This window comes from Euprymna scolopes, chromosome 46, assembly GCF_053919585.1.
Source record: "Euprymna scolopes isolate OS-2025 chromosome 46, ASM5391958v1, whole genome shotgun sequence".
NCBI classification, from domain to species: domain Eukaryota; kingdom Metazoa; phylum Mollusca; class Cephalopoda; order Sepiida; family Sepiolidae; genus Euprymna; species Euprymna scolopes.
In genome coordinates, this window is record NC_136527.1 from 90,430,548 (window position 1) to 90,457,977 (window position 27,430).

General features: G+C 31.2%; 1 protein-coding gene across 1 annotated transcript in view; it reads right to left on the reverse strand.

Annotated features, from left to right (window-relative positions):
• Nucleotides 1-834: 834 nt before the first annotated feature.
• LOC145270984 (uncharacterized) overlaps nt 835-27,430 on the reverse strand; it is a 53,472-nt gene continuing 26,876 nt past the window's right edge. Inside the window, exon 2 of the mRNA XM_080126520.1 lies at nt 835-6,623. Coding sequence (XP_079982646.1) covers nt 3,045-4,115 — 1,071 coding nt within the window. The 5' untranslated portion in view covers nt 4,116-6,623 and the 3' untranslated portion in view covers nt 835-3,044. The remainder of the gene's footprint in view (nt 6,624-27,430) is intronic.

The window sequence follows — 27,430 nt, forward strand, 5'->3', positions numbered from 1 at the left end:
TAAATAACAAATAAACAAATAAATAGATAAACAGATAAATAAATTAATAAATAAATAAACAAATAAAACAAGTAAATAAACAAATAAATAAACACATAAATAAAAAATAAACAAATAAATAAACAAATAAATAAATAAACAAATAAATAACAAACAAACAAATAAATAACAAATAAATAAATAAACAAATAAATAGATAAACAGATAAATAAATAAATAAATAAACAAACAAACAAATAAATAAACAAATAAAACAAGCAAATAATAAATAAACAAATAAACACATAAAATAAAAAAATAACCAAATAAATAAATAGCAAACAAATAAACAAATAAATATATAAACAAATAAATAGATAAACAGATAAACAAACAAACAAATACATAACAACCAAATAAATAAATAAACAAATAAACACATAAATAAAAATAAACAAATAAATAAATAAACAAATAAATAACAAACAAATAAACAAATAAATAAATAAACAAATAAATAGATAAACAGATAAATAAATGAATAAATAAATTAACAAATAAATAGATAAACAGATCAATAAATGAATAAATAAACAAATAAATAAACAAACAAATAAATAAACAAATAAAACAAGTAAATAAACAAACAAAAAATAAACAAACAAATAAATGAAACAAGTAAATAAACAAGCAAATAAAAAATAAACAAATAAATAAACAAACAAACAAATAAACTAATAAAACAAGTAAATAAACAAAAAAAAAATAAACAAACAAATAAATAAACAAACAAAAAAATAAACAAACAAATGAATAAACAAACAAATAAATAAATAAACAAACAAAAAATAAATATACACATTCCAATAATAAAATAACAAACTTTATTGTTTATCTTCGTTAGTACAAAGAAAATTTGAAAGTAAAAAAGGGTTACTAGTAGAATGAGTTCATGTGTATGAACAGAGACAAAAAAAAGGTTACCAAATCTTGTTGGATGAGAAAAGAGTTTATTTCTGTTGGAGTTAGGGTCCAACAATAACTGTGATGGATTCTCATTCACAAAGTAAATCCAGAGCCAAATGAGCGGGTGTTTTTTTTTTTTTGTTGCACCATTCAGAGAGAAGTTTGGGGATCGGAGCTGCATAGAATTGTTACTGGTAGCATGTACTGTCCAAGAAATAGGTGCCGTGCATTAAACCTTTTTATTTAATCTGTAATGTCACTCAGCTCATTTGAGAATTGGCCTTCTGTTAATAAAGGCTAATAGAAAACTGAATGCTTGCACCAATCAGCACTATGCTTATAAATTAAAGAGATTCAAACTAGTAAACTGCCAAGTGTCGTTGCTACTGCTGTAAGACATCTATTTGGCAGCTCTTATATGTATACGCACGAGAGTGGTCAGAATGCTTCTCTGAGAAAATGAAGATCCACATATTTCTACAAAAATATGGTTTTTGACCTGTGTGTACACGTATGTGTTTGTAATTCTATTACTGTGAAAATGTAGATACACAAGAATATGGTTCTGTGCTTGTATGTATTTGCATGTGGTTTTGCGAACCAATACTTTGTTAAAACGCTGATCTACAAATTTTCCCTGAATATGGTTTTCACTTTTTAAAAAAAAAATATTCATTTTGATTTAGTTTTAAGAGATCAAAGGCTTAATCCCTCCTGGAGCTAACACTTGATTTCATTACGATTTGGTTGGGAAAAGAGTGTGTTTCTATTGAAGTTAGGGTGCAAAGATAGCAATGATGGATTCTTGTTGGCAAAGTCAAACTATAGCCAAAGGAGCAGGTCGTTTTTTGTTGCACCTTTCAGAGAGAAGTTTGAGAGTCGGAGCCACATGGAATTGTTACTGTTAGCATCTACTAACCAAGTAAAAGTTGCCTTGCATTAAACTTTTTTATTAGTTCTGTGACGTGTTCAGCTCACCTTAGAAACGGCCTTTGATTAGTCAATATATGGTTTTTCACTTTTTTTGTTTCATTTTACTTCAGTCGAAGTTCTCAGAAATCAAGTAGCCCACTACCTGAAGCTAACACTTGAACTCTATATGAGATAAATAGATATTCAAATTTTCTATTAGTTCTTTATCTCTCAAAAACTGAATTAATAAAGAACTTGAGAGCATAGTCTTATTCTCCCCAATTAACCATTTTCATACGTTGTAGTATATCTTTCATTTTGGTCTCTTAGTCTTACTGGATTCTAGGACAAGAATTTATCTAATCTGGTGGAGTAGCCAGCTTCGCGCTGTTACTGAAGGCAATATCACTTGGAGAAGCTGCACCATTCCTGGTAAAAGCTAATGTGTTAGGCAAAGTGAGGAGATCTTATTTGGGCAGCGAATACTATGAGATTTGGAATATTTGGTCAGGGTTTACTTCTATGGAAAAAGTGTCCTCATGCCAGGTTGTTTGGACAAGCCCTTGAACAGAGAGTACTTAGACACTCGAGGATAGCGTCTATTAGGCATTCAATTTTGACCTGTGTGTATTCCTATGTGTTTCAAAATTTCCCTTAATTGAGAAAGCTTTTTCACGAATGCTACAAGATTATGGTTTTTCACTTTTTTAAAAAGATGTTATTCCTTTGAAGATTGTAATGCTGAGTATAGGGCAGCCAAACCAGCTGCCAACATTGCCCTGCTTTTTATTGAAACCAACCGAGAGCTCTTTTTAGTATCCTCGTTGTTCCCTTAAGTGCAATTGTCTGGATCTCCTTTGCACTTGGTTCACCAGGTATATTAGTTAGGTAGGACTTCAGGTTCTTCTTCATAAGCTCTGTGGCACCTATGATAACTGGTATGATTGATATCTCTTCAAGATTCCAATTTCTTTTCATATCATACATGTGACCTTGATATTTGCTCCCTTTCAGCTCTGTTCAGACCGCCATCATTAGGGACACTAAGGTTGCAACTCTCTCTGCCTTATTCTATATAACTATGTCAGGTTTCACAGCAGCATTTTCAAGGCTGTAGGGATTACATTGTCGTAATATATGGTATATGGCATATAAGTCATTTCCAACTGTTCTTTTCAGGTTGATGTTTAACTAGTGTGTATTTGCATGTGATTTTTAAGACCAATACTCTGTGAAAAAGCTTTTCCACAAAATTCACAAGAATATGGTTTTTCACCTGTGTGAATTCGCATGTGATTTTTAAGACCAATACTCTGTGAAAAAGCTTTTCCACAAATTTCACAAGAATGTGGTTTTTCACCTGTGTGTATTTGCATGTGATTTTTAAGACCAATGCTCTGTGAAAAAGCTTTTCCACAAATTTCACAAGAATATGGTTTTTCACCTGTGTGAATTCGCATGTGTGTTTCTAAATTTCCCTTCTGTGCAAAAGCTTTTCCACAAATTTCACAAGAATGTGGTTTTTCACTTGTGTGTATTTGCATGTGAATTTTAAAATTTCCCATTTGTGAAAATTTGGATCCACAAATATCACAGGAGTATGGTTTCTCAATTGGATGTATTGTTACATGACTTTCACCTTTGTGGATTCGAGAGTGTGTTCTTAAATTCCCCTTCTGTGAAAAAGTTTTTTCACAAACTTCACAAGAATATGGTTTTTGACCTGTGTGTATTCTCACATGAGTTTTAAAATTTCCTATTTGTGAAAATTTAGATCCACAAATATCACATGAGTATGGTTTCTCAATTGTATGTATTTTTACATTATTGCCACCTGTGTGCATTCGAGAGTGTGTTTTTAAATTCCCCTTCTGTGAAAAGGTTTTCCCACAAACTTCACAAGAATATAATTTTTGACCTGTGTGCGTTCGAGAGTGTGTTTCTAAATTTCCCTTCTGTGAAAATTTAGATCCACAAATGTCACAAGAATATGGTTTTTCACCTGTGTGTATTTGCAGGTGATTTTTTAGACCAATTTGTTGTGAAAAGGCTGATCCACAAATTTCACAAAAATATGGTTTTTGACCTGTGTGTATTCGCAAGTGTGTTTTTAAATTTCCCTTCGTTGAGAAAGCTTTTCCACAAACTTTACAAGAAAATGGTTTCTCGCCTGTGTGTGTTCGCATGTGAAGTTTTAGGTTTGCATTTAGTGAAAATGCAGATCCACAAATTTTACAAGAAAATTTATATTGTTTCATTTTCGAGTCAATTAGTTCTCATAGATCAAGGCGTATCTTTCTTCTGCTGCTACATGTATATCACATGAGTTATGTAAATACGCGAGTGTTTATTTTATGAGTATATTTGAAAAACAAACGTTATCCTTTTTAATTAAACTTGTGTATCCAGTTTACTTGCTGTGACATCAGTACTAGTTTGCTTTAATAATCAAGAATGATCACATTTTTTGCTCCTTTGAGCTTTTTTGTTTTCTTGATCACATTTACTGTAAATATTCGAGATCTATTTAACCTTTCATTAATCCCATGGGATTTTTTGTCACCCCAATTTTGCTTAAGTGCTCATAATTCCTAGTTTGCAACTTATTTCTTTTCTTTTCGGTGCTTATTCAAATCGGCACTTATGGTGGCAATTAAAAATAAAGAAAATACAGAAAAGTCCGTATGATGCACAGGACAAAGATGTCATATTCCTAAAATTACGTAAATCAATAAAGTAGTTTTTTTTTTAACTCAGAAAATCCAAATCTACAATTTTATTACTAAACTCTGTTGAATATAAGGCTGATTTTTGACCTCTCAATTTCGGTTTGAATTGTCTCGCTCTTATGTCGTAGGATTTAATCATGGCTAACAAAAATACTAGGACTCGCTTAGTTGTAAAATTCGATGTGTTTTTAATAAAAAAAATCTACTTGATCAAATTATATGACTTTTGTAATGTGTAATTTTTCCTTAACTGGTAAGTACATCATGCAGACTTTTCTGTATGTGTTAATTCATTGCAATTAACAACGCCTGAAACTTGCGGGGGGGAGGGGAGGCTTGTTCAGATTGGGATTTATGACGCCATTTAAAATTAATGAAAATAAACAAATGTCTATATCGTATGTATTAGTCACAGTATGTCAGGTCATGTCATATGCTACTGGTACCATGTAACCCAGTACTACCTGCCTCATGGTCGGGTCACCGGCGACTAAACTGGTTCCCCCACCAGACTTGTTTGGTGAGGAGGGTGGCTAGTCTCCCTGAAGGATTAAAAACAAGACCTTCCAAAAAGAGCGAATGAACTCTTTTTCTGGGTCAACGGCCAACTAGCACCGTGTGTGTTTGTGTGTGCGTGTATATGTGTATTGGGGTAGAGAGGGCTCCTGTAAGCCGTGGTGAAGGCAACCTTTCTAGGAGAAGCAAATCTCTGATTTAAAAAACCATAAAGCGGGAGACCAATACCCGCATTAAGATTTATCCTGTCTCAACTGTTGTGTCTGCTATAAATTCTTCAATTGTAAATATTTTATTTATTGATTATTGATTACATATATAAACGATTATAATTTATTTGATGCATATTGATGTATTGATTACATATATAAACGATTATAATTTTTTTGATGCAAAAAAAAAAAAATTCCCAAATTTGATCGAAGCATTCTCAAGTTCCACAAGATACACCTAAAGAAGGTCTGAGGTTACATCTACCGAAACTTTGTGAAATAGCGCTCAAGATGAAAACAGTAGTCGAAGATTCTAAATAATACGAACAATGCTCTAGTTGGCAAAGAAGCAGCCTGTATTTTGTTGAGACAAGAAATAGTACCCGAGCTGCTTATCCCCAGTAGTGTTTATCTTAGAACGTATAAAAGTTATCTGAATGCACAATTCTCTCATATATTACAACCCGATCATTCATTTAACTTTAAACAAGCTACTCATTAAATTTACTGTAAATCAATTTCGGCGTAAATTTCTTGAATCAGCAAAAACAAAAAGCACAATTATCTACCTATATAAAAGCCAGGTTCGGGCAATGATGGAGTTCTGTTGCCACATATGGGCAGGGGCTGCTAGAAGGAGCTTACCTGCCTTGACAGAGTTCAAAATAATCTAATAATGGTTCTTCAAAGAGGATTTTGTTGAAATTGAGAGATTCTTTGCAAAGGCAAACTTCCATTCTTCGCCTTCTGTTTTCATTTCACGAGTTTGATTTTTCTTCCCACAATAGATGTTTAATTTTTTTTTTTTGTAGAATTTACTGTTTTTACTTTTCAAATTGATGAGAAGTTTTTGTGTTTACATTTGAGAGCACACGTTTAAATTTCTGGAGACATTTTGTGTTCATCATGTATATTAAATAACACAAACTGGTGTATCCTGTGGGTATTTTTTAAATTTCTGGAGACATTTTGTGTTCATCATGTATATTAAATAACACAAACTGGTGTATCCTGTGGGTATTTTTTAATAAATGTGATATACATCTACTTGATGTGACATGAGTATAAATTTTCTCTAATAATCAAGAGTGATCACAGTTGTTCCCTTCCACAATGGACAAATAGTTTTTTTTTGTAATGGAATCAACTTAAGTATACTTCATGTAAATATTTGTGATTTCATTTAAAGAATTTCCTTCTAAAACCATTTCTTCTCCACTATTTGTCCTGGTTATTTTTTATGTTGAAATTCAATTCATTTTCACTTTCCATTTGAAGCCAAACTGATACTTGATTATCCATCATTTGTCTGTAAATAAAGCAAAAATGTTATCAGCAAATGTAAACATGTTTTATGTTGAAATTCAATTCAATAAATCAATTTCCATTTTCAATGAAAATTCACAAATTTTACAAGATTACGGGTTTTATTTTTTTTGCGGCCAATTAGTTTTTATAAGCAGCATCTTTCTGTTGTTTATATGAGTAAATGAAATGCTCTTTTTTTTTACAAAGACGTCACCAGTTATCAAGGCCGATAGGCCACTCAAGGATAAAGGTTAAAGAGTGTAGAGTAGTCAAAAGGACAATATAGTAATCGATAGTAATGGAAGTTCGGTAAATTTGTTAACTTAAGTGGAACGGCTCATCAGAAACTTGTTCACGTTGGACTTGAAGACAACCATATTATAGACAGCTGGAAAGCAGGAAAACGGAAGACAATTCCACAGGCGTGCAGTTCTAAGAAAGAAGCTTTGATTATGGAGTCTATGTTTAGGTTTAGGTACAGATAAAGAGTGGGGGAAATTATTGATAATGTTTTCAGCTAGTCTAATGTTTCTTGTGAAAGTTTGGCCAGGGGGGACCATAGATTGAAGCTCAGTTGAACACTTTCCATGAAAATAACGATAAAGCAGAGACAAACTCGCAACATCTCTTCTGTGAGATAGAGGTTGCAGCGAAGAGAAAAGGACATCTCCCACCAGGCCACAAAGTCTATTTTGAACCCTATCAAGGCAGGACAAGTATTTTCTAGCAGCTCCTGCCCAGATGTGGCAACAGTATTCCATCCTTGGACGTATCTGGCTCTTATATAGATAGAGAATTGCATCAGCAGTGAGATATCTACTGGATCGATAGAAGGGTCTGACCATTTTTCCAGCGGCCTTGGCAACAGATTTGATGTACGTATTCCATTTAATATCAAGAGTAAAGGTCAAGCCCAGAAGCCTGTCAAAACTTGAGGCCTCCCTAAGACGAGAGCCATTCATTTTAATTGATGCCAGATGGGGATCAGAACGTTGATGATGTAAAGATAGAAGCTTGGTTTTAGATGCATTAAAAGTAACCAGCCACTCCTTTCCCCATTGTACAACGTGATCAAGATCAGAGGAGAGAGAATCGGAGAGAACTTGGTCGTTTACTGTCTTAGATGTGCTACCATAGATGGTAGTGTCATCAGCAAAAATGTCTACGAATGATATAAGGATGTGATTTGGAAGATCATTAATGTAGATCAGGAAAAGAGTTGGGCCCAGGATGGACCCCTGAGGGACACCGGCATTAATACTGTGGGCTTCTGATTTTTGCCCCTCAACTACTACTCTTATGAACCTATCAGAAAGAAATGATTTAATAATTGAGAAGACATTTCCAGCTATACCAGAGCTGGAGATCTTGTGAAGTAAACCTTTATGCCATACCCTATCAAAGGCCTTAGATATGTCAAGAGCAATTGCCCTAGAAAGGTTGCTAATCTTATGAGATATAACTGTAAGCACATCTGCTGTAGATCTAGCAGAACAGAAACAATATTGTGTGTCACTAAGAAGGTTATTTTTGATGAGATGGTTGATTACTTCTCTATTTAACACAGATTCCAGCAACTTACTAATGACACACAGATGATGCACAAGAGATTTATTAGCCTGTACTGAGAGGGGGATGAGCGATCACCTGAATTCTTAAATACAGGACATACTGATGAGATTTTCCAGGGTGATGGGAAGCAATTTTCCTTAAGACAACGTTTAAACAGTTTTGTAAGTATGGGTGCTAGTTCTGGTTGAAGTTTTTTGAGTACTATAATTGGAATACCGTCAGGGCCGGTTGCTTTACTGGAATCAAGGTTTTTGATTAGTTTGGGAACATCACATACAGATATTTGTATATCACATAGTGTGTTTTCTGATACAGGAGGAAATATTGGGGGTTGGCGGCCTTGGTCGCAAAGGGTAGAATTGGCTGCAAAGTTCTTGGCAAAGAGCTTGGCTTTGTCTGATGCTGACGAGATTACCTCAGGTCCATTGATGATAGTTGGGATAGAGCACACGCTTCTGTTCAGGATTCTGTTTGCAATTTGCCAAAACTGGTGAGAACCAAGCCGCTGCTCAGCTACTTTGACTGAGCATCCTTTATTACTTTCTTATAATCGTTGCTGGCAGTCCTGAAAGTGGCTTTAGTTTCGATACATCTATTATGTTGGAAGCAGTGGAAAAAGTGATTTAGCAGCAGCACCTTCTGGAGAAAAACCATGGCTGGCTGTTAGGTTTTTGCTGGAACTTTTTCGAGGGTATGAAATTGTCTATACCTAAAATTACCCATTCTGTCAGGTCTGATAGTATAGACGACACATCCTTTTAACACATGGAACACAGAGGAAGATCCAATACAAATGTACAGAAACTATCCCAGTCAGCCATAGTGTATCGATATACTGTACGATGGAGAGGTATGTCTGAGGACTTATTACATTTCATTTTTATCTTAATTGATACAACTGAGTGGTCGGATGATCCAAGAGAAGAAAGAACAGAAAGTGAACATAATTCAGGGCAAGTTGTGAGAAAAAGGTCTAGGAGACTTGCATACTGGCCGACATTGTCGGGCACACGGGTGGGTTCGTGAACAATCTGAGAGAGGTCATAAGCAATGGAGAAATCATGACAGAATCTCCCCTCATCATCGGTCTTGTTTGAGTGGGTCAACCATTCCACATTGTGAACATTATATATTTTTGTGTTATTTATTTCATTATTATATATTTTTGTGCTATTTATTTCATTTTTATATATTTTTATGTTATTTATTTCATTATTATATATTTTTGTGTTATTTATTTCATTTTTATATATTTTTGTGTTATTTATTTCATTATTATATATTTTTGTGTTATTTATTTCATTGTTATATATTTTTATGTTATTTATTTCATTATTATATATTTTTGTTTTATTTATTTCATTATTATATATTTTTGTGTTATTTATTTCATTTTTATATATTTTTGTTTAATTTATTTCATTATTATATATTTTTGTTTAATTTATTTCATTATTATATATTTTTGTTTAATTTATTTCATTATTATATATTTTTATGTTATTTATTTCATTATTATATATTTTTGTGCTATTTATTTCATTATTATATATATTTATGTTATTTATTTCATTATTATATATTTTTGTTTTATTTATTTCATTATTATATATTTTTGTGCTATTTATTTCATTATTATATATATTTATGTTATTTATTTCATTATTATATATTTTTGTGCTATTTATTTCATTATTATATATTTTTGTTTTATTTATTTCATTATTATATATTTTTGTGCTATTTATTTCATTATTATATATTTTTATGTTATTTATTTCATTATTATATATTTTTGTGTTAATTATTTCATTATTATATATTTTTGTGTTATTTATTTCATTATTATATATTTTTATGTTATTTATTTCATTATTATATATTTTTATGTTATTTATTTTATTATTATATATTTTTGTGTTATTTATTTCATTCAAATATATGGTTGCGTCATTATTTCGTTATTTTCTGTGTTATTTATTTTATTATAATTATTATATATTTTTGTGTTATTTTTCATTTTTACATATTTTGTTATTTATTTCATTATTATATATTTTTGTGCTATTTATTTCATTATTATATATATTTATGTTATTTATTTCATTATTATATATTTTTGTGCTATTTATTTCATTATTATATATATTTATGTTATTTATTTCATTATTATATATTTTTGTTTTATTTATTTCATTATTATATATTTTTGTGCTATTTATTTCATTATTATATATATTTATGTTATTTATTTCATTATTATATATTTTTGTTTTATTTATTTCATTATTATATATTTTTGTGCTATTTATGTCATTATTATATATATTTATGTTATTTATTTCATTATTATATATTTTTGTGTTAATTATTTCATTATTATATATTTTTGTGTTATTTATTTCATTATTATATATTTTTATGTTATTTATTTCATTATTATATATTTTTGTGCTATTTATTTCATTATTATATATATTTATGTTATTTATTTCATTATTATATATTTTTGTTTTATTTATTTCATTATTATATATTTTTGTGCTATTTATTTCATTATTATATATATTTATGTTATTTATTTCATTATTATATATTTTTGTTTTATTTATTTCATTATTATATATTTTTGTGCTATTTATTTCATTATTATATATTTTTATGTTATATATTTCATTATTATATATTTTTATGTTATTTATTTTATTATTATATATTTTTGTGTTATTTATTTCATTCAAATATATGGTTGCGTCATTATTTCGTTATTTTCTGTGTTATTTATTTTATTATAATTATTATATATTTTTGTGTTATTTTTCATTTTTACATATTTTGTTATTTATTTCATTATAATATATTTTATGTTATTTATCTCGTTATTATATATTTTTATGATTTATTTCGTTATTATATATATTTTTATTTATTTAATTAATTTATATGTTCGTGTTATTTACTTCGTTATTATATATTTTTGTGTTATTTATTTCGTATTATATATTTTTGTGTTATTTATTTCATTTTATATATCTTTGTGTTATTTATTTCATTATTATATATTTTGTGTTATTTATTTCATTATTATATATTTTTTGTTATTTGTTTCGTTGTTATTTGATTTGGTGCGATTTATTTCGTTATTAAATTATTTTGGGTGATATTTATTTCTTTGTTATATATTTTTTGTTATTTATATCATTATTATTTATTTTTTTTGTTATTTATTTCTTTATTATTTATTTTTGTGTGATTTATTTGGTTATTATATATTTTTATGATATTTATTTTTTATTATATATTTTTGTGTTATTTATTTCATAATTATATGTTTGTGTTATTTACTTCGTTATGTTTTGCATTATGTATTTCATTATTATATATGTTTACGTTATTTATTTCTTATTTTTTGTGTTATTTATTTTATTATTATATATTTTTGTAGTATTTATTTCATTTTTACATATTTTTGTTATTTTTTATTATTATATATTTTTATGTTATTTATTTCATTTTTATATACTTTTATGTGATTTATTTAATTATTATATATTTTTGTTTTATTAATTTCGTTGTTATATATTTTAATGTTATTTATTTCATAATAATATATTTTATGCTATTTTTTTCATTATTATATATTTTATGTAATTTGTTTCATTATCATCTATTTGTTATTTATTTCATTATTATATATTTTTAGTTCCTTTATTTAATTATAATATATTTTTATATTATTTTTTCCGTTATTATATAATTTTATGTTATTCAATAATTTATTATATATTTTTTGTTATTTACTTCGTTATTATATACTTTGTTTTTATTTATTTCGTTATTATATATTTTTATGTCATTTATTTAATTTTTTTAATTTTTTTTTTTTTATTACATTTTCACCCCAAACAAGGCACATTGCCACTTTAATGTAGGGGGCTACTATCAGGGGAAACATCTACTGGGGTACTATGTAGGGATTAGGGCAGCGAGATGTTGGTTCACGTTGCACTTGAACTTATGCATGTCAGTACAGTTGGGGAAGCAGTGACCTGGAATGGAATTCCAAAGTCTAGCAGTTCTGGGGAAGAAACTACTGGAGTAGAAAGATCTTTTACATCTAGGGATCTCTACAGTGTGGGGGTGGGATTTTGTGGCTTGTCGGGTCTGTCGAGGGTGTTCACGTCATGGGGGCACAAGTGCTTGCAGTTCTTCAGAGCATTCACCATTATAATACTTGTAGAACAGGCAGAGGGATGCAACGTTTCGACGATGGGACGGAGGCTGAAGTTTTGATGCCAGTTTAGGGCCTATCAGATTTGCGACTCTCTTTTGAACCCTGTCAAGGAGCGAGAGACTAGTAGCCGATGCACCGGCCCAAATGTGACAGCAATACTCCATACATGGGCGAATAGTGGCCTTATAGAGGTACAGGATACTTTCGGGTGTTAGAAGTTTTCTAGCACGGTAGAGAGAGCCCACCTTCCTCGCAGCGGCCCTGGCAATGCCCTCGATGTAATTGTTCCAGCTCATGTTTCCTGTGAACGTTAGGCCAAGGAGCTTGAAAGACGTACTCTCAGCTAAAGAGTTGTTGGCCATTGCTATAGGTGGTAGAGAAGGTTTCTTGTAATTATTGAATGAAACCAGTTTTGTCTTGGTGGCATTGAACGTGACCATCCATTTTTGTCCCCATTCCACTACTGATTTGAGGTCATCCTCTTGTGTTTCTGCCATTACTTTAGATATATGTTCATTTGTTTTCCTGTCGTGCCTGCTATAGAGTGTGGTGTCATCAGCATATATACCCATCTCAGAGGCAATTTTGTCGGGGAGGTCATTTATGAATATCAGGAACAGCAGAGGACCAAGGATAGATCCCTGGGGCACTCCCGCATTTATATTATATTGTTTAGACGCACGACCGTCGAGGACAACCTGGATTTTTCTCTTATCTAAGAAGGATTTAATTATGTTAAGTATTCTACCAGTGATACCGTAAGATCTAATCTTCCTGAGGAGACCCTCATGCCATACCCTGTCAAAAGCCTTAGATATATCTAGAGCTACCGCTCTGCCCTCTCCCGCTTTGTCCAGTGAATGGTATATGCGTTCAGAGATTACAGTGAGGATGTCTGCCGTGGAACGGGCTTGTCTAAATCCATATTGATGGTCGGTCAGAAGTTTAGCATCTGTAAGGTGCTGGACTAGAGCATGGTTAATTAAGGTCTCAAATATTTTGGCAAAAAGTGGGAGGAGGCTAATAGGGCGATAATTTAATGGGTCAGTTCTTTCGCCAGAATTCTTGAATACTGGTACCACAGAAGCAGTTTTCCAACAGCTCGGAAAGCAAGATTCATTAAGGCATTTGTTGTAGAGTTTGGAGAGAACTGGAGCTACTTCGGCTGAGCACTTTTTTAATAGCACAGCTGGGATGAGGTCGGGTCCACATGCTTTTGAAGTGTCAAGGTTTTTTATGATAGCATGCACCTGAGCAGGGGTGATTTCCAGATCGTCTAGTGTGGCGTCTGTCCGCATAGGAAAGTCAGGTAGGGGGTGGTTTAGAGGGTCCAGTGTAGAGTTGGAGGCAAACCGACTGGCAAGCATGTTAGCCTTCTCGGTTGCTGAGCAAAGAACCTCGTGATTGTTGGTTAGTGGGGGAATTGTTGATTGCCCATTATTTACTACACTGTTGTAGATTTTCCAGAAGTCACGAGTTCCTAATTTTTGTGCTTCGATGCGTTTTTAAGTGGTTTCCGTAAATTCCCTCTTAGCTGTCGCTATTTCTTTCTTAACGTTACTTCTAGCTTCTATGTACTTCTGTCTGTTTGAACTGGACTTATGTCGGTTAAACCTGCGGAATGCATGCTGCCTTTGAGCAATGGCAGTTGCACAAGTCGAAGTAAACCATTGGGGAGAGTGGGGCTTGCTATAGAATTTCCGCATGGGAACATGCGCTTCGATTGCAGTTTTGAACCATTCAGTGGTCTCAGTTGCACACTGTTCAGCAGGAAGAGAAAAAATATTTCCCCATGGGGCGTCTCTGATAAGATCTCTGATAGCTTCCCAGTCAGCCTTTTTATAATATCTCGTTGTTTTGAGCACTGGCTCTTCAGTTTTGGGTCTGGAGTTTAGGGCGATTTCAACCATTATTACCGCATGATCAGCGTTCCCAAGTGGGCTGTCGGCTTTCGTTACACAATCATCAGGAACTGTGGTCAAAAACAGATCTAATAGTGATGCGTGTTGCTCTTCCTGATCAGGGAAGCGGGTTGGGATAGTAACAATTTGCGATAGGGAGTGAGATACAGAGAAGCTATGAGTTGCGCTGCCTGCTGCATCTGTATAAGTAGAGAATCCAAGCCAGTTTTTGTGATGGACATTAAAGTCACCAAATACATGTACTTGGGCGCTAGTGTCGAAGGAGAGTGCTGTGTCTATGCTCTCAGATACTTTGTTTATTATGGTGCAGTCTTGGGTCGAGGGAGAGCGGTAGAGAAAGTAAAAGTAGCTAATGTTGTGTTGCATGATAAGTCTAAAGCACATAAAGGCTTGATCATCTGTTTCTAGGTTTGTTTCTCTAGTCAAGGGAAGGGTATTACGAATGTAAACTCCAAGTCCGTGCATATGTCTGTCAGAGTCCTTACGGCAGAGTGGGAGATATCCAGGCATGTTAAAGTAGTTAGAGGGGATGGAGGAGTGTAGGTTAGTCTCACTTAGTGCTAAGATATCCGGGGTATTTGTTAGGAGAAATGCTTCAACATCAGCTAAATTAGTTCTAAGCCCACGGATATTTGTGAATGCAAGCCTCAAGGGAGGAGGCAAGTTGGATTTGTTTGTCCCTAAGCCTGGTTTAAGCTTATTTTTAGATTGTACTATCATCATGTTTTTTAACGAGTTTCAGTTGGGTTAGGGGAAGCCGAACAGGAGGTTATGCAGAATATCACACATGCATCACAAGTAGACCATCAGCTGACCCTCCATCAACTAGGACTGTGGCCTCAGGAAAGCCCACCGGGGATGAGTGCAGGGTCCCTTTCCATGCGCGCCATGGCACTGCAAACATCCCGATATTATTCAACTGTTGATGGAGCAGCCGCTCTAAGCGCTACCAAAGAGTTAGGGCTCCTGTACTACCGGTCGGAAACAGCAGCCAGTAACTGTCAATCCGGTACCCTCAACCCATCAGAGGAAGGTCAACCCAATCTAATTGCTCAGGCATATGTGGTACTCAAGCATTCTCAAGTGCCCAGCTAAAGGGGTGGGGTGTGTCGGGAGTGGGGGAAACGGCGTTCATTGCCCTAGACAAGAAACAAGATCTACCAATGGGTGTTTCTGTCGAATCACTGTGATAGCATCTCTGCGCCTGACTAATAGGCAAAGAAGGAGTATGGAAGCCGGGCGATAGGCAGGACCTATCTACTCCTTAAGCAATTTAGGTATTGCAAACCGGTAATTTGTTTGAGTCACCAGCTCTAGGAAGGTTGTCATCCAAGACTGAAGAGGCCTCCCTCCTCTCTGGTTTAGTTTCAGAGTTTTCCTTCTCCTAGACGGATGATCTGGAAAGATTCACTGGGTCCGTCACCACTGAGAGGGTTTGCTCCGCGCCTGGGTTCTAATCCAGGTATTTCTGCGACCCCGCGAGGTTAGTTAATGTTATTGGGTTAGTTTGTAGAGGTTATATCTGCTAAATAGTTACACTCCTCAAAGTGGATTAGGGATATTGTTATTTCATTGTTAGTGGATAAAGGGGTTGAGTAGAGCTTATGCAGTGTAAGCAACTATGATTGTAAGGAGGCTTGTTAGGAGATAATGTGGTTTGAGGCTTACACTTTTGTTTATATATATTTTTTATTATTTTTTTTCCTTTTTTATTTTTATTTTTATTTATTTATTTTTTTTTTTTTATTCATGTGAACTTGGGTCTAGTATAATATTAAAATGTGAGTAGGTGTTAAGAATTGAACCACGAGTTGTGCCAAAACTATATTTTAGATGATAGCAGGGCATGAGATGCGAGTGCAGTATAGTGCGGGTAAAACAGCAAGTTTTGAGTCATGTGTAATTTGGTAAATAGATATATGGGCTGGTTTTAGTAGGTGCGAATAAAGTTGGAGGTACAAGGTGAGTTTCTATTATTGAGAGATGTTTTCAGCTTTCAAGTAAAAGTTATGGACATTTAGCATAGCAAGGAGCATTGGTTCAGTTTCGTATTAGCGTTGCAAAGCTATCTAAGAGGAGACAGTTGTGTAATGCAGTGCGGTGTGCTTTGCTTCCGAGTACATACTTTGGCTGTTTAATACCAACTGGAATAGGAATGAACTCCAATGCATGTCTAGAGGGTAGAATTGTATAGATGTTTAGTGATGACTAAGCAGTTAGCATGTGAGAGTCAGGGGCTGGAAGTTAAAGATTCCAGTACAAAACGGAGTGAAATGTAGGAGTTAAGTGGCGGTTTGGTGGGAAGGAGCAGATTGTTAGCCTTCAAGGGATAGGGGTTATTAATTTACAAGAAACAGATCTACATTAGGATTTAGAGTGGCAGGTAATTTTTTTTTTTTTTTTTTTTTTTTTTTGCGCATGCAGACTAGACAGGTAATCGTCTTGGAGGTAAAATGTATATTGGGATTCGGTAGCTAGCAGTTAGGTGTTTGTTCCAGTTACAAGAACTAGTTCATGGTGGGTCGGAATTCCGTATTTCGTATTTATAGGAAGACATTAAAGTAACGCACGGAGCATAGCATCCACTCAGGAAGAATAGCTCTAGTATCACAGCTAAGATACTGCATATTTAGGTAACGAATACTAAAAGTTAAATTAGGTGGCACTTTTTTTTTTTTTTTTGCACCTTACCATGGCTGTTACTATTAAGTATTGTACTTAAATAAAGTTCTTCTGTCATCTAAATAAGCTAAATAGGGATTCCCCCTCCGCATTACTACGTCGATGTGACATGGTAAAAAAGAAATTAGTCAGGAAATTGTTTTTAAAATAAGTGAATCAAGAAGGGTCAAGATGTCTGAGAAATAAGATAAAAATTACATCGAGAAAAAAAAAAAATAAATAAATAAATAAAAACAAAATAAATAAATAAAATAAAATAAAATAGAAGGGTTAGATTTGTTTGGTTTAAAAAGGATAGAATAAAATATAAGAAGATAAAGTGTGCAAAGAAAATACAAAAAAATGTACTTAGCTAAAAATTAGATTTTGTATTTTTGTGTTATTTATTTCATTATTATATATTTTTATGTTATTTTTTTCGTTATTGTATATTTTTGTGTTATTTATGTAAATATTATATATTTTTGTGCTATTTATTGCGTTATTATATATTTTTGTGTTATTTGTTTCTTTATTATATGTGTGTTATTTATAACGTTATTATATATTTTTGCGTTATTTATTTCATTATTATACGTCATTGTGTCATTGTGTTATTTATTTCGTTATTATATAGGTTCGTGTTATTTATTTCATTAATATATGTTTGTGTGTGATTAATAAAATAATTGTATATTTTGTGTTATTTATTTCATTATTATATATTTTTGTGTTATTTATTTCATTATTATATATTTTTGCTATTTTTATCATTATTATTGGATTTTTTGTTATTTATTTCGTTATTATATATTTTTGGTGATATTTATTTCTTTGTTATATATTTTTGTGTCATTGATTTCGTTATAATTTAGTATTGCGTTATTTACTTCATTATTATATGTTTGTGCTTGATATTTACTTATTTTTTGTGTTATGTATTTCGTTATATATTTTGGCGTTATTTATTTCATTATTATATATGTTTATGTTATTAATTTCGTTATTATAGATTGTCATCTTGTTTCTTTAATTACTATGTATTTTGGGGTTATTTATTTAATCATTATATATTTTTATGTTATGTATTTTTATATTACATATGTTTACGTTATTAATTCTTATTTTTTGTGTTATTTATTGTATTATTATATATTTTTTGTATTCATTTCATTTTTACATATTTTTGCTATGTATTTCATTTTTATATATTTTTATGTTATTTATTTCGTTATTATATATTCTAATGTTATATATTTCATTATTATATATTTTATGTAATAAATTGTATTATATATTTTCAGTTCCTTTATTTTATTATTATATATTTTAATATTATTTATTTCGTTATTATATAATTTTATGTTATTCAATAATTTATTATATATTTTGTTATTTACTTCGTTATTATTTGTTTTTATGTTATTTATTTCGTTATTATATGTTTTTATGTTATTTATTGTATATTTTGTGTTAATTATTTCATTATTTTTTATTTTTACGTTATTTATTTCATTATTTTTTATTTTTATGTTATTTATGTCATTATTATATATTTTTGTGGTATTTATATTATGACGAAAAAATAACATAAAAATATATAATAACTAAATAAATACCATCAAAATATATAATAACGAAATAAATAACAGAACCGTGTAATTTATTTCGTATCATATATTTTTATGTTATTTATTTCGTTATATATTTTTATGCTATTTATTTTGTTATTATATTTTTTTGTTATTTATTTCGTTATTATATATGTTTGTGTTATTCATTTAATTTTTATATATTTTTCTGTTATTTATTTCTTTATGATATACTTGTGTTATTTATGTAAATATTATATATTTTTGTGTTATTTAATGCGTTATTATTTATGTTTTTGTTAATTGTTTCTTTATTATATGTATGTGTGTTATTTATAACGTTATTATATATTTTTGCGTTATTTATTTTATTATGATATGTCATTGTGTCATTATGTTATTTATTTCGTTATTGTATATGTTTGTGTAATTTATTTCATTAATATATATTTTTGTGTGATTAATTAACTTATTATATATTTTGTGTTATTTATTGCATTATTATTGTTGTGGTTGCAAGGTTGAACAATAATTAGTAAGGAAATACAATGAAGACGCAAACAACAAGATAACGCAATAATAAGTGTATTAAAGAAAAGGTATATTTACAATATGTACAAATGACGGTGTCGAGTCAGAGAGTCTTGGTGGGAGGACATGTACGCTCTTCGGCGTCACTTCCGGTGGCATTTGAGTAAGACACACCAAGGCCAACCTAGGCTTGCCATTTATAGTGTTATGTTATTCGCATATGCAAATAAGTGGTTGCCACCACAACACCCCCCTCCCAAGATTTGACGTCACACTGATTTCAATATCTTTTTCTTTTTGGGTTTACCATTAATGGTTCATTCACTTTTCTTTTCCTACCTGATCTTCGGGGTTCAGGTGCATTTTGAGGCAGTTCCAAATTAAAAGATTCGTATATGATATCTATGGTGTCCTCCTCTTCGACTGTTGTCGTATCATCATCATCTTGGATATGACGTTTTTTATCTGATTTAGGTGCCTTTTATGTATATTCTGTGGACCTTTAATCATGTATGTACAATCACCAATGCGTTTATCCACTACTCCACATTCCCAGTAAGATGTGTTATTTCTGTAGCACTTAAAATATACTCGATCTCCCGAGTTATATTTCTTTCTTCTCGTGTGTGTAGTGTTTCGGATAATTGCCTGCCTTGGCAATAGTTTGTCAAACGCTGATTTTACCTTTCTGGCAAACATTAGATCAGCTGGTGATATGTTTGATGGTGTACTAGGATGTGGTATAATCCTATATACTTGCAAGAATTGTTGCAAAGCTTTTTCTGTTGGTGTTCCAATGGAGTTCTTTAACGCTCGTTTTAGCGTGTCCACGAACCTTTCCGCGAGGCTGTTCGACCTTGGATGATACGGCGGAGTCGTGATGTGCTTCACTCAGAACGTGTCGCAAAATTCCTTAAACTCTGCGGATGTGAACTGCGTTCCGTTGTCAGTGACCAGTGTGTCTGGTACACCGAATCTTGCAAACAACTCGTGTAGGAACCCTATTGAGTTGTTTGTTGTTGGATTCCTGCAACGCATTACCTCCGGCCATTTTGTGAAACTATCCACTACAATTAAATAATAGTTTTCACCTACTGGACCAGCGAAGTCAATGTGGATTCTCGACCATGGTTAGTCGGTTTTATACCAAGGTTTGTGTACTATAGGTGGAGATTTTGCTGCTAACTGGCATCCTTTACATTTATCAATTGTTGTCGCTATGTCAGTGTCCATGTTACGCCAGTACACGTAGCTTCTCATTAACGACTTAATTCGATTTATCTCCGGATGTCCTGTGTGGAAATCTCTTAACATCCTATTCTGCTGTGTTTTGGGTATTACCACTCTCTCGCTGTACAGTAACACATCGTCACATATGGAGAAAACTTCCTGCACCTTTGTGTCCGTTATAATTTTCTCTTTTATGTCCTTTATATATTCGTCTTTCTCGGCTTCCCTTTTAATGTCCGACAAAGTTACGGGTAGTTCCTTAATGATGTTTGCTACCATATTTTTTACTTCAACATTTGTCCGAATTGCTGCAATGACTGATTCTTCCTGATTGTGTTTCTGTGGTATCAGTCTTGACAGTCCATCCGCATGGCAAATCTTTTTTGATGCTAGATGTTGTAGCTGGAAATCGTAATTAAGTAGTATTGTACCCCAGCGCAGCAATCTATTTGCGGTGTATACCGGCAATCCTTTTTTTGATCCATAGATCATGACTAACGGTTTATGGTCGGTTTCAAGTATGAATTGTCTACCATATAAATATCGGTGAAATTTAGTCACGGCAAAGATTATGCTCAACGCTTCTTTTTCGATTTGTGAATATGCCCTTTCGGCTGGTATCAGCGTTCTCGAAGCGTGCGCTATTGGTTTTCTAGACCCATCCGGCATAATATGTTGAATGCATGCTCCTAAGCCGTAGGAGCTAGCATCACTAGCAACGACTATTTTTAAGTTTGTGTCAAAGTGCATTAAGAATAATTCGGATGTTAGTGCGCTCTTTATTTTGTCAAAAGCGGTTTGACATTCTTGCGTCCAGTTCCACGGTGTATCCTTGTTAAGCAGATTATTTAAGGGGGCTCGCAAGTTATGCATTCCTTCAATAAAAGATTGGTAATAATTTGCGAGTCCTAAGAAACTCTGCAAGGTTGTTACATTATCGGGTGCTGGCATATTTTTTATTGCTGCAGATCTGTCTGGGTCTGGACGTCGTCCATGTTTGTTTATTATGTGTCCAAGATACTTAATCTTGCTCATACAAAAGTCACATTTACTTTCTTTTACTTTAAAGCCGAATTCTTGTACTCGAGTAAATACTTGTTTCAAATGTTCCTTATGTTCTTCTAGGGATTTGCTCCTGACAACAATGCCGTCCAGGTATGCACATGCGCACTCAATACCACTTAGCATGGTGTCCATCGCTTGCTGAAAGATGGCAGGCGCTACTTTGATGCCAAAAGGCAATCGGTTGTATTTGTATAATCCCTTATGCGTATTGATGCATAGTATTTTTGAGCAATTCTCTTCGACCGGTATTTGCAAATACGCGTTGCTCAAGTCTATCTTGGAGAAGATATTACCCCCATTCAACTTTGTGAATATTTCCTCTGGGCTTGGTAGGGGGTAATGGTGATCTTTTAATAGGGAGTTGACCCCGGTCGAAAAGTCTGCGCACACTCTAACTTCGTCATTCTTTTTCTTTACGTATACGGTGGGGGCTGCCCACTCGTTGTGTTCTATTTTTGATAGAATTCCCGTCTGTTCCAATCTATTTAATTCTTTATCAATCTTTTCCAACCCCGCAGACAGAACATTTCGCTTTTTTCTAAAAATTGGGCTGGCGTTTTCTTTAAGTTCAAACGAGGCCTTGAATTTATTGCAGCGACCTAAGTTAGTCGTGAATCCCTCAGGAAATAATACTTTTAAATCATCTTTTATATTTACTGTTGTTGGAGAAGAACATTCTAATTTTTTACAGAATGTATTGATTGGCTTATCCCATAGTCCGAATTTCTCAATTAAATCTATTCCAAACAGATTTTCACTATTTTTTAGTACGAATATTTTTAATTTCTTTTAAATCCCTTTCAATTTTATCGGGAGGACAACTTCTTCTTCAAATTTTATTCTACCACCAGTTACCGTCCAGGTTGCTTTACTAGTTTTCATCATGGCCGGTTTTCACAACTTTTTCAACGTATTCAGGTTTATTATAGAAATATCGGAGCCGGAGTCGAGTTGTAACTTTATTGATGTTTTAAATATTTCCACTTTTACGTATTTTCGCCGATCTTTGTCTAATTTTGTATTTGATTTTGTTTGCTGTACTCTCTTTCTGGTGTAATCTTTATATCTGCAGCAATCGCTTTTGTGTCCCACCTTCTTACAAATGTAGCATTTTTTTTTTCTTATAAGGACAATCTGATTCCCAATGCTTTTCTGCACATCTCTTACAGTTATATCTAGGAAGAGGCTTGTTATATTCTGTACTATATTTATGGTTATTATCTTTGGAATATCCCATTCCATTGCTTTTCTTTGTAAAGTTCTTGGTTGGTGCGTATGGTTTTCTAACTTTTCTTACATATGCCACTCCAGATTCTTCTATATTTTTTGAATCCTTTTTTAGTGTAATGGCCCTTTCACAGTCCTCTGCTAGTTTCTGGAGGGTTAAATCTTGCTCAGATTCCAGCTTAGACAACACTCGTCTGCGTATTTCTGCATTTTTCGTGGAAACTAACCCTTGAGCAAAGATTAGACATTTAAAATCTTCTACCATTAGTTCTGCAAGCTTAAAATTATCGCAGTTTTTATTGACAACTGATGCGTATGTCAAATAATCTTGGTTGTCCATCTTTCTTAGATTCATGCACAGCCATCTTTTATGAAAAAGAGATATATTTGGATTAAATAATTCTTTTAGTAATTTTACAGCTTCCATGAACTCTAATTCCGCAGTTTTTTTAGGTAATATGTAATCTACGAATTTGCTGTGTTCTGATGTACCCAATTTTCTGAGTAAGAGGCTCACTTTCTGACTATTTGGCCAATTTTTACAGTCCAGTTGAAAAACATCCTCGTATCTTGTGTAGTATGCTTCAAAATTCTTCTCTTCCTCAGGCACATAATGAAATGTGTCCATGCTATTAAAAATAGTTGTATGGGAGAAATTAACACTGTCGACATTTTCTCGATTACTCTTTAATAGTTCCAGTGTTTTAGCAAAACGTTCATCTTGTCTTTCTTCATATTCCAATTGTAGTTTCTTATGCCTTTCTTCCTGTTCCAATTGCAGTTTTTTCTGCTTTAATTGTGCCATTTTCTGCTTTTCTTTTTGTTCCTGCTGCCATTTCAATAATCTGTCCTCTCTCTTTTCCTCGCGGTCAGCCTGTGCCTGTATTTGTGTTTGCAAAAGCTCGTTTTGTGTAGCTTGTCTGCGTTCATCCCGCTCAGCCTGTGCTTGTAAAAATTGCATGAACATTTTTGATAAGTCTTCCATGTTTTTTTTTTTTTTTTTTTTTTTTTAGTGTGTAGTTAAAAAAAAATATTGTACCATGTACAATATACACCGGTTTGGGTTACAACAAAAAAGCAAATTGCTGTAAGCTCCTGTTTTCAATAATAATATCGCTGCTTGCAATAATATATTCTTTTTGCGAGTCACGCTGCAAAAAAAAATAAAACAGGTTTATCTGGAATCACGAAATGGAATTGACTTTCCATTTTTAGGCACTTACTAATAAGTAACTCTTTCCACAAAATAAAAGTTTGGGTTTTTTTGTTTTTTTAATCGAGTCACAATTGAATAAATGTATGCAGTACATTTAGTTCTTTGAGTTTTTTTTTCTAGTATTTTAGTAATTAAAATACCTCTTAAATTGAGATTACCTTTTTTTTCCGTGACGTTTTACTGTATTATCCGTTATTCAGTGACAACTTCAAGAAAAAAATCCTTTCTTTGAATTTTAGTTTTAGCTGTGGTATTTCCTTTTAGTACCGACGTCAACCAAAACATTAATTAAAAAGTCCTTTAGTTGTTGTTTTGTTTACGGAGAACTGTAATTAGAATCCACTGGTGAACTTTTTTCGTAGGTTACTTCCTTGCTTTTCGTAATACGGGTCTGACCTGTCGTTTTTGCGACAGAACAAAGTTCGCTTTTCATTTGCAAGTTGGTCCTTTAGTAAGATTTGTCGTGTAGCGACAAAACAAAAATTCACTTTTACATTCGTTTGCAAGTCGGATTCCCAGAAAACGGCGTAAATTGTCGCTTTTGCCACGTTAGAGTTTTTTTTTTTTTCACTTGTGTTGAAACTTCTCTTTAGCGTAAAATCCGTTTGCGCACTTTGCATTCCTTAAAAAAAATGGTCAACCTTTGCGTTGTACTTTTTTTTTTTAAATAGTTCTTCGTCAAACTGTTATATTTGACGCTTCATATCTCCTCGCCAACTGTTGTGGTTGCAAGGTTGAACAATAATTAGTAAGGAAATACAATGAAGACGCAAACAACAAGATAACGCAATAATAAGTGTATTAAAGAAAAGGTATATTTACAATATGTACAAATGACGGTGTCGAGTCAGAGAGTCTTGGTGGGAGGACATGTACGCTCTTCGGCGTCACTTCCGGTGGCATTTGAGTAAGACACACCAAGGCCAACCTAGGCTTGCCATTTATAGTGTTATGTTATTCGCATATGCAAATAAGTGGTTGCCACCGCAACACCCCCCTCCCAAGATTTGAAGGCACACAGATTTCAATATCTTTTTCTTTTTGGGTTTACCATTAATGGTTCATTCACTTTTCTTTTCCTACCTGATCTTCGGGGTTCAGGTGCATTTTGAGGCAGTTCCAAATTAAAAGATTCGTATATGATATCTATGGTGTCCTCCTCTTCGACTGTTGTCGTATCATCATCATCTTGGATATGACGTTTTTTATCTGATTTAGGTGCCTTTTATGTATATTCTGTGGACCTTTAATCATGTATGTACAATCACCAATGCGTTTATCCACTACTCCACATTCCCAGTAAGATGTGTTATTTCTGTAGCACTTAAAATATACTCGATCTCCCGAGTTATATTTCTTTCTTCTCGTGTGTGTAGTGTTTCGGATAATTGCCTGCCTTGGCAATAGTTTGTCAAACGCTGATTTTACCTTTCTGGCAAACATTAGATCAGCTGGTGATAGGTTTGATGGTGTACAACAATAATATATTTCGTTATTATTGGATTTACTGTTGTTCATTTCTTTATTATATATTTTGTATCATATTTATTTCCTTGTTATATATTTTTGTGTAATTGATTTCGTTATTATTTAGTTGGTATTTCGTTATTTACTTTATTATTAGATGTTTGTGTTAGATATTTTTCGTTATATATTTTGGCATTATTTATTTCATTATATATATGTTTATGTTATTTATTTCGTTATTATAGATTATCATCTTGTTTATTTACTTACTGTATATTTTTGTTATTTATTTAATCATTATATATTTTTATTTTATGTATTTCATTATTATATATTTTTATATTATTTATTTCGTAATTATATATTTGTATGTTTTTGATTTATTATATATTTTTGTGTTATTTATTTCGTTATTATATATTTTATTATTATTTATTTCATTATTATACATTATTGTGTTATAAATTTCATTATTATATATTTTTGTGTTATTAATTTCATCATTATATATTTTTATGTTATGTATTTCATTATTATATATTTTTATATTATGTATTTCATTATTATATATTTTTATGTTTTTGATTTAATTATTATATATCTTTGTGTTATTTATTTCGTTATTATATATCTTTGTGTTATTTATTTCACTTTTATATATTTTTTTGTTATTTATTTCATTATTATATATTTTTATGTTCTTGATTTAATTATTACATATTTTTGTGTTATTTACTTTGTTATTATATATTTTATTATTATTTATTTCATTATTATACATTTTTGTGTTATTATTTTTATTATTATATATTTTTGTGTTATTTGTTTCGTTATTATATATTTCTGTGTTATTTATTTCATTATTATATATTGTTATTTTATTTAATTCGTTATTATATATTTTTCTGTTATTTGTTTCATTATTATAGATGTTGTGTTATTTATTTCGTTATTATATATTTTTGTTATTTATTTCGTTATTATAGATTTTTGTTGTTTATTTCGTTATTATAGATTTTTGTTGTTTATTTCGTTATTATAGATTTTTGTTGTTTATTTCGTTATTATATATTTTGTTATTTATTTCGTTATTATATATTTTTGTTATTTATTTCGTTATTATAGATTTTTGTTATTTATTTCGTTATTATAGATTTTTGTTGTTTATTTCGTTATTATAGATTTTGTTATTTATTTCGTTATTATATATTTTGTTATTTATTTCGTTATTATATATTTTGTTATTTATTTCGTTATTATATATTTTTGTTATTTATTTCGTTATTATAGATTTTTGTTGTTTATTTCGTTATTATAGATTTTTGTTGTTTATTTCGTTATTATATATTTTTGTTGTTTATTTCGTTATTATATATTTTGTTATTTATTTCGTTATTATATATTTTTGTTATTTATTTCGTTATTATAGATTTTTGTTATTTATTTCGTTATTATAGATTTTTGTTGTTTATTTCGTTATTATAGATTTTGTTATTTATTTCGTTATTATATATTTTGTTATTTATTTCGTTATTATATATTTTGTTATTTATTTCGTTATTATATATTTGTTATTTATTTCGTTATTATATATTTTTGTTATTTATTTTCGTTATTGTATATTCTTATGTTATTTCGTTATTTTTTATGTTATTTATTTCATTGTTACATATTTCTTATGTTATTTAATTATAATATATTTTTCTGTTATTTACTTCGGTATTATATATATATGTTTATTATTTATTTCGTTATTATATATTTTTTTGTTATTTAATAAATTTAAAATTATTTTGTGTTTTTCGTTATTAGATATTTTAATGTTATTGATTTCATTGTTATATATTTTTCTGTTATTTATTTCATTATTATATATTTTTATGCGATTTATTTCATTATTATGTATTTTTATGTAATTTATTGCATTGTTATCTATTTTTATGTAATTTATTAATTATTATATATTTTTTATGTTATTTATCTTGTTATTATATATTTTTATATTGATTTCGTTATTATATATTTTAGTGTTATTTATTCCGTTATTATATATATTATTGTGTTATTTATTACGTTATATATCTTTTTGTT